This window comes from Ananas comosus, linkage group 13 (genome assembly GCF_001540865.1).
Source record: "Ananas comosus cultivar F153 linkage group 13, ASM154086v1, whole genome shotgun sequence".
NCBI classification, from domain to species: Eukaryota; Viridiplantae; Streptophyta; class Magnoliopsida; order Poales; family Bromeliaceae; genus Ananas; species Ananas comosus.
The window spans coordinates 6,654,307-6,663,449 of record NC_033633.1 but is presented as its reverse complement, the minus strand read 5'-3'; the positions used below and the strand labels follow the sequence as shown (position 1 = coordinate 6,663,449).

The 9,143-nt window shown below is 40.9% G+C and overlaps 1 protein-coding gene across 1 annotated transcript in view; it reads right to left on the bottom strand.

The window, feature by feature from the left end:
* Positions 340-9,143, bottom strand: part of LOC109719355 (chloroplast stem-loop binding protein of 41 kDa a, chloroplastic) — a 55,709-nt gene continuing 46,905 nt past the window's right edge. The window contains exons 4-6 of the mRNA XM_020245977.1: positions 2,713-2,854; positions 1,839-2,116; positions 340-869 (exon numbers count right to left, since the gene is read on the bottom strand). Coding sequence (XP_020101566.1) covers positions 684-869; positions 1,839-2,116; positions 2,713-2,854 — 606 coding nt within the window. The 3' untranslated portion in view covers positions 340-683. The remainder of the gene's footprint in view (positions 870-1,838; positions 2,117-2,712; positions 2,855-9,143) is intronic.

The following is a 9,143-nucleotide window of genomic DNA, read 5'->3' as shown; positions in this document are numbered from 1 at the left end:
TTGTAATTTTTTTATTTATTTATTTGATATAGGGTAGTGAGATTACCCTCTATATAGAAAAAAAAAAAAAATTTGTCTAAAATTTTCTAGGTAAGTAAGCTTACCTTTTGTTTAAAATTGCTCCTTCCAACCGCTAAAGTTGGAATTGCAACTAATTTAGAAGTACCTCTAACTACTTTAGTTGATCCATCTCATGCAGTTCTAATTATATTACAGTTTCAATTACATGCAACCAAACAGTCCCATAGGCAATTCTTAAACTGGTTTTTCTTGATTGACACCCATTCAACTCTTGTGTTTTTTTAGATTTGAGTAGTTCTGTTAAATGCAACAACTCTGTTCTCGTAACAATTTATCATTAACTAATAATAAAATTTACAATATCACATGTTCAGTAATGACCAGAGCCATTTCATCTATAATGGAAATCAGCGATGAAATAAGAATCTCCGCCATAACCAATTGTAGTAAGTTAAATGAAATAAATACGAGAACCAATATCAAAATGTCCTACAAGTGTGAGGTTCCACCATTCATTTTCTTTAGCTTTATAGCAGGATGAACATGTTACTACTGATACATATAATTATGCGAGAAATGGGTCGCGTTGACAGAAAAAAGTGATACAAAAGACAGCAAGAGCCACCATCCACACTCTGCAGGAGCATTCGAGTCCAGAGAGGTTATTGTACACTGACTGTAACTTTAAGTGACTCTAGTATCAAATCATCTGCCTGAAATTGCATCTCTTTCTTGTCTCTGCCAATGCTGACATAGTCGGCAAATCGCTCCTTCAAGTCTTCAGGAAGGTTGGTTGTACTAGTCCATCCCAATATCTCTTTTGCTGCTCTTGGTTCCGCATAGAAGTGCTGCAACACATCATTTTACATGAAAATTTAGATTAATATTGTCAGATCGTTGGCACTAACCATTAATCCCAAAAGTTCGAGTTATTAGAAATACGCAACCAATTTACTTAAAGCATACAGATACAGCGCCCATTGGTCTCGATTGTGACTTGGCCCAACCAGCCTCACGCCACTTCGAACATGACTTAGCCCAACATGATCTCCTGCCACAGGGCATGATGCTGGCTCATTTAAGCCAACAATGCCCCCTCCAGCACCTGCACACATTTGCAGCATGTGGGAATTGAACCCATGGCCTCTGGCTCTGATACCACTTGTTGGATCGTTGGCACTAACCATTAATCCCAAAGTTCGAGCTATTAGAAATACGCAACCAATTCACTTAAAGCGTACAGATACAACGCCCACGGGTCTCGATTGTGACTCGGCCCAACCAGTCTCACGCCACTTCGAACATGACTCGGCCCAACATGNTGGCCTCCCGCCACAGGACAGGATGCTGGCCCATTTAAGCCAACAAATATTGCCATAGAATTTAACTTTTTTTGGAACAAGAAAAGAAAAAAGAAAGAAAAAATAAAATTTCCATTTTGCTGGATTTTCAAAACGGGTATTCTATGCTCGCTTTGTAGCTTTTAGAATCAAGCCGTCCCCTCCATTATAGGAGGACGATGCATAGTTTTGGACAATCAATCCATTCTTTTGAAAGTATGCAACTGTTTTGATGGGTTGCGTTCGATTTGCGGACCGGATAGCCTGGTGCCGTTGTATTCTTTTCTCAAATAGGGTATATCCCCATTTAATCAAAAAAAAAAAGGAAAAAAGAAAAAAGAAAGTATGCAATTGTGATTCAAAACAACTCATTGAACAATCAAAATTGTGGATTTTGATTTCTCTAGAGGAGGTTGGGGCCAGGGCATAAAGCAGGCTTGGGATTATAATGCAACAAAATGATGTAGGAAACATTACCATATTGCGAAAAGGGAATGCCTTTTTCGCGTCGATCCCAACAGCCTTTGGATCATAGTGAACAATCTTGAGTTCGCAGCCTGCAGCTTGAGCACAGAGCTTCGCCAATCCATCAAAAGTCACGGCACGATCACTCACGCAGTTGAATATTTTGCCATTTGAAGAAACAGGTTCCTCGACCGCAAGAGTCAACATGCTGGATAAATCCCTCACATGTGAAATGTTGGTCAGTTGCATTCCTGATCCAGGGATCGGAATGGGCCTTTTGCGAACAATTCCTGTTATGTGCGACGAACAAGTAGTTAGCAAAGTTAGAACTTAAAAATAAAAAAAAATGCCTCATCATAATAAATCTTTACACTTCAAATTGAGCTTCTTGTTATCTTAATCCGACACAGCAAGTTGTTGGAATAAGAGCAATCCATTAATTAAAAATATGTATTTGCTTAATTCTCAAAACTTGCTAAAATAGCATGCTTGTAATTACGGTATAGTTGTTGATATGCAATGCACTCGCGGCAATTTCATTATTACCAATTAAATTTTACTGACACAATATTCTGATTATGATGCAATGATGAATCCGAATTTCTGATTTTGATCTACAACGCTAGACCATGCTTTATATTAGTCTGATTGCCATTCTTCTCGGGCCATGTGACCTAGATGATTGTTGCTAATACTTTGGTTTTGCATGTTCTCACTTATTTAAGCATGTACTCTTATCCATGTTGACAAAAAGACGTTTTTACTGGGCATTTTCGTTGTTCATCGTTGAGTTAAATAAATATAAGCAAATATTTATAAAACAGAAATAAGCAAGAGGCAAATATTTATAAGCGGGATATAACATGAGCAATGCTAGAGTTCTTACGATCAAAAAACCATTCTTCACAATCTTTGTTGTTTTCTGATCCAATCATATACTGCGGACGGAATACTGCCCAGCTATCAAAAGATAGACCTGCGATGTATTTCTCCACTAACACATGACCAGCATCACTTTTAACAGGGTCCTGCATGGTAGTTTATTCATTTCTAAGTCACAAGGTACTTCCCCACTTAGATAAAGAAGCACTAATAATACAGGAATGAAGCATCAAAATTGGGAGCCGTTAACTACTATCATAAATCGATGTTTCCTTTCATATCTTTACCATTACAGGGCAGGAGACTTGTATAGTCATAGATCATTTTAACCTGATTACAAGACCAGGTCTTACCATGTAATTGTTTGTACTCTCCTTTCGTGAATAATCAAATTGGAGAGAACATTTCTTTTCTCCTCCATATTCCATTTTTCCATGGTATCAAAGCTAATTTTTAAATCCCTTTGTTCGTGTGAGGTCACGCATTCGATCCCCACCTTTAGCTAATAACGGGTTAAATTCCCGTATTATATTTTCTATCCCACCTAACAAATCCAAATGCTTTCATATCTGCCATACAAGCGAGTGGGAGAGTTAACTAGTCTATTTTCTACCAGATCGATCTTTTGGGTAACATGATCAGTGTTACAGAAATAACAAAGGACTATGTACATTTTTCATAATAAAAGGTTTGCTTCCATGTCACCAACTGAATCCACCTAAATCATAGTAGACATTTAGCTGGTGCGTGTTTCTGAAATTTACAAGATAGAAGGCTACCATCCATCTACAAATCAAATTATCTATGTATTTCTCAATGAGATGATATTGAGAAGGTCAACAAAGTACTGAAGAGATGAAAAATTTTCTTGATGCAATCAAAGAGGAGACCTATCGACGAGAGTCTACAGGAAGAGTAAGTTGCTTTGTTAAGTACCTGTAATTTCATACATTAAAGCCTAGTTTATAGTTCCTTTTATATTTTATGCAACACAAATGCTATGTGATAGACTTTTCTTTCTTTCTTTCCTTCTTTCTTTCTTTTATTTTTCCCCAAGACGAATTCTATGTGATAGAGTTTTTATAACGACCCGAACCACTAAAAATAACAACTCATTAGGCCCGAACCACTAAAAATAACAACTCATTAGGCCGAAACCACTGAACCAAAATGCTTAAGCCCACTTATTATTACTAGGATCCTATATCACTATATTCCTATTCACAAACACTTTCCCACCCAATGCCATATATGCTGATGGAGTGCCATAAGAAAACACCAAGGTCACGGAGTAAACGGCGAATCCAAACTGTCTCAGCAAGCGTATATGCCACAGCGCGATACTCCGCTTCAGAACTGGAGCGAGAAATGGTGGGCTGTTTCTTAGCAAACCAGGAGATAAGATTGGACCCGAGAAAGACGCAATAGCCAGAAGTAGAGCGACGTGCATTGGGACAACCAATCCAATCAGCATCGGCAAACGCCACAAGAGAAGGATTGACACAGCGAGAGAGTGGAAGACTATAAGATAGGGTCCCTCGAATATAACGTAGAATACGCTTGACGGCTTGCATATGTGGTTCACGAGGCGTCTGCAAATACTGAGCAACAGAGTTGACAGCATACGAAATATCTGGTCTCGTGAAGGTGAGATACTGGAGAGCACCAACAAGCTGACGATAGACATAAGGATCGTCAAGAAGACGTCCCTCATGAGACGAGAGGCGAGAGGCCAAAGAAAGAGGACAAGAGACAGGCTTACAATCAAGAAAGCCATGGCGTTGAAGTAGTTGATGCGCATATTTGTGCTGAGTCAGATGAAGACCAGAAGAAGACGGAGTAACCTCAATGCCCAAGAAATAATGGAGCGGCCCGAAATCCTTCATAGCAAATTCACGTTGTAGGGTGACAATGAGAGCCTCCAAAAGAGAGGAGGAGTTGCCAGTGATAATAATATCATCAACGTATAAAAGAAGAACGAGAGTGCCAGAAGAGGAATGAGAAACAAACATCGAGGGATCCGTGGTACTACCGACAAAACCAAGTTCAGAAAGAAATGAAGTGAACCGCTGAAACCAAGCCCGAAGGGCCTGCTTAAGACCATAGATTGCCTTGCGGAGACGACAAACGTGATGAGGAAGAGAGGGGTCCACAAAACCCGGTGGTTGTGCCATATAAACCTCTTCAGAGAGAATTCCATGAAGAAACGCATTCTTCACGTCAAGTTGTCAAAGAGACCAACCAGAGGATAAAGCCACGGAAAGAACAGTACGAATAGTGGTCGCCTTGACAACGGGAGAAAAAGTCTCATCGAAATCAACACCTCGTTGTTGTTTGTAACCCTAAGCAACAAATCGAGCCTTGAGACGCTCAAGAGAACCATCCACCTTCTGCTTTACCTTGTATACCCATTTACATCCAATGAGATTAACGGAAGAAGGAGGAGGAACGAGATCCCAAGTAGCATTAGTCAGTAAGGCATCAAATTCCTCAGCCATGGCAGCACGCTAACCTGCATCCTGAAGAGCTCATGAAAAGAAGTAGGCTCAGTAGGAAGAGTAGAATGAGCAGAAGCAAGTAAGGAAGTATAGACCCTGTGGAATCCTTAGTCATAGAGCGAGTGAGCATAGAATGGGTACTAGCAGGCAGCGGAGCCACAGAAGATAAAGGAAAGGAGACAGTAGCAGGCTTAGGAGGTGGATTATCAAAGGAGGTAGGTGGCACATCAGTAGCGGATGGAGAAGGAGCAGCAGGACGGCTGGCGTGTCGTCTGGTATAGACCCGGAGCTCAAATGGACCGACAATAGTGGCAACATTCTCAGGACGAACCTATGGAGCATCAAAATGCAAGCTAGAAGGAAATATTGATAAGTCCTCAGACGGTGAAACCGATGTGTGTGAACCAATATCAGGAGGACGACATGTGAAGTAGAAGCCAGAAATTGCATCAAGAGTGGCAGGACTTTCACCCAGTAAAGGCGGATTAGAGAGAAAATTTTGAAACATTTGCAAGTTGGAAAATGAGGATGAGGAAGAAGAAAATTTAGATAGACAAGAGTAAGGAAAAACATGTTCAACAAACGTAACATGGCGAGGAATAAAAACTTTACCGATGCTTGGATATAGACAGCGAAATCCTTTATGTTTGTCAGAAAGACCCAAAAAGACACAAGGAAATGACCGGGGAGCGAGCTTGTGAGCTGCAATGTCCTGTACATCGGGATAACATAAATATCCAAAAACTCTAACAAGTTGCAAGTCAGGAGAAGCACAACCGTGCAGAATGTCATATGGCGATCGTCCTTTTAAAACAGTGAGAGATGGAATTCTATTCACAAGAAAAACGACAGTTTGAATGGCCTCAGCCCAGAACCGAGGAGGTAAACAAGCTTGAAAAAGTAGGCTTCTAACAACGTTAGATAAATGCCTATGCTTCCTCTCAGCAAGACCATTTTGTTGAGAAGTATAAGGACAATAAAATCTGTGAACAATGCAATTTTGTGAACAAAGAGTAGAAAACTTCTCATTTACAAATTCAGTGCCATTGTCAGACTGGAAAATTTTTATCGAGCTATGGAATATGTTTTCGACCATTCTTTTAAACTCCAAAAATTTGTCAAAAACTTCGTGTTTATATTTTAAAAGATAAAGCCAAGAGAATCGAGAGTAATCATCAATAAAAATAACATAATACTTGTAGCCAGAGAGTGAGGGAATAGGTGATTGCCATACATCCGAATGAACAATATGAAAGGGAAAAGCGGATTGAGATTCTGAATCATTAAACGAAAGTTTGACATGTCATCCGCCTCCAAGGTTCTATAATTTGTACTTCTGATCTCACTTTGTCATCTGTTTTGCATGTCCTAAGTTTTCCAAATAATCTTTTGTCCATTAGTGCTATCACAAGAGACCTTAATTGTAAAGTAATTTTCTTTCCATCTCACTGTATTTTTGAGGAATTGGAGACAGGGAAAACAATTGGTCGTGGTAAGATGTATGATGGCCTTTATCTTCTGGAGGGAGAGATAGGGACTAGACAGCATATGGCACTTCAAACGGATAGCTCTGCTTACGGGGAGATTTATTTATGGCATTTGAGATTAGGACACCTATAATTTAGTGTTATGGATAAATTGTCTCTAAAATTATTTGAGAAATGTGATTCTGGAAAGCTTAAATGTGATGCTTGTGAACTTGCAAAACATACACGTGTGCTTATTCCTATTAGCATTCATAATACGAGTACTTCTCCATTTCATATTATTCATTCCGATGTTTGGGGTCCTAGTAGAATTTCTTCTCTTTCAGGATACAAATGGTATGTCACGTTTATTGACTGTTATAGTCGCGTTACTTGGGTTTACCTAATACATAGCAAAAAAGAAGTGTTTTCTTGCTTCCATATGTTTCATCAAATGATTGCCAATATATTTGATGCAAATATTAGAATGTAAAGACCAAATAATGGTACAGAGTACACTGAAAGTAACTTCCAAAAGTATTTAATTAACCATGGCATAATGCACCAAATAAGTTGTGTGAACACACTAGCACAGAATGGGGTTGCTGAGCGAAAAAATAGACATCGCCTCGAAGTAGCAAGATTTCTTTTGCTTGCTATGAATGTACCAAAGGTCTATTGGGGAGAAGTAGTCCTTTCTGCAGCATACCTTATAAATAGAATGCCACTGCAAATATTAGGCTTTAAAACTACACTAGAGCAGTTGATAGGAAGTTCCGAGTATACTGTTCCACTGAAGGTCTTTGGTTGCACTTGTTTTGTGCATCACCAGTAGAGGACAATTGATAAACTTGATCCCCGAGCCTTAAAGTGTATTTTTATTGGATATTCTGCATCAAAAAAAGGATACAAGTGCTATCATCCGCCTACAAGGAAGGTCCATACAATTATAAATGTTACTTTTAGGGAGAATGAAGCATACTTCCCAGAGAGTCATCTCTTTAGGGGCAGAATGTACATGTTGTTGAAGAGATGAATATCAATGCTCAGATACAATTGCCATGGACATCAAGTATAGTAGATGAAAAGAAAGTAGAAGGAGAGAAAATTATTAATGAGGAAAAGGAACAAAATAATAGAGCAGAGTGCAGTATCTGGAATTTTAAATTTGAGGAAAATTCAACTTTAAATTTTGAATCTGAATTCAACTATATATGTGGGAATGAGAGAGGACAGATATTTTTGTGAATAAGAGACCAATTCAGGCAAAACAAAATCGTGGATTCAAGGGTTCGGCAGTGTTGAACGCGCCGGCGCAATCCGTTCGTAAATCTGACGGGCTGATCGTCTGTAATCGCATGATAATCGAGGAGAGGTCGAAATTGGGGAAATTCGAATTCCGGAGAAAAACTGTCAACATTTTATGTGCCAAATCGCGCAATTTCATACGTGATTGTGCCTCTGTGCAATTTACGCGTGTTGTGAGGGACTGGGGTAAAAATTTTGGGTTGTAGTGGCATTTTCTGCAATTTTTTTGGGTGTTCAAAGAGAAAACCCTAGGTTCTCTCCTTTCTCTCCCGAAACCCCAACTCCTTACCCTCTCTCCCTCCCACAGCCGCCTCCACCTTTCTCCTTGGGTGCGCCGCTCGCAGCTCGGCCACCGGCGACCCTCCCCCAGCCGCCGCACCATCTCTCCCCCTCTCTCTCAATCTTCTATATATTCTCTCACTCTCTCTCCTTCTCTCTCTCTGTGGACCGAGCCCTAGGAGAGGCCTGCATCACCCTTGAACCTCTCCTCATATTGCTCGGACACCGGCGGCCTCTCCGGCAATCTCGTGCTCCGTCGAACGCAGCCGCACCCGTAGGAGCTCCTCTCGAGTACATCTTGGATAGAGGTGATCCACACCTCCGCCGCGCTGCTGCCGCTGCCGCCATCTTGGGCCTTCGCCACTGCCTCCCTCTGGCCTCAGGTGACTCACCATCGCCACCCGGTGGCTTCTCCGGCCGCTGCCGTGCCGAGCCACCCAAACCCGAGCCCGAGCCCGAGCCCTAGCCGTGCGGGCCTTACCATTATGAGGCGCCGCCGCCGCTTCCCGCCACCAGCCGAGGAGAGCACGAGGCTCCCCTACCCCTCCGTACCCGACCCCAGCCAACGCGCACGCCACCGAGCCGTCGGCGGCCGGCCGGAGCCAGGGTGCTCCCTACATGTTACGATATATTTTATCTATATTAGGATGTTACGATATATTAGGATATTGTGTATTATTGCCTTATATAGAGTAGTATCATTGCCTTCTATAGAGTAGGATTATATAGTATGTAATCCTAGTTATACTCTTACTATAGTAGTTATTGTTACTATAGTAAGACAATCTCTTGTACTATATATATTCATTAATACAACTCAAGAGGGTATGCACTTTAGCCCTTCTTTCATGGTATCAGAGCGGGAACCCTAATGTGGGGATATC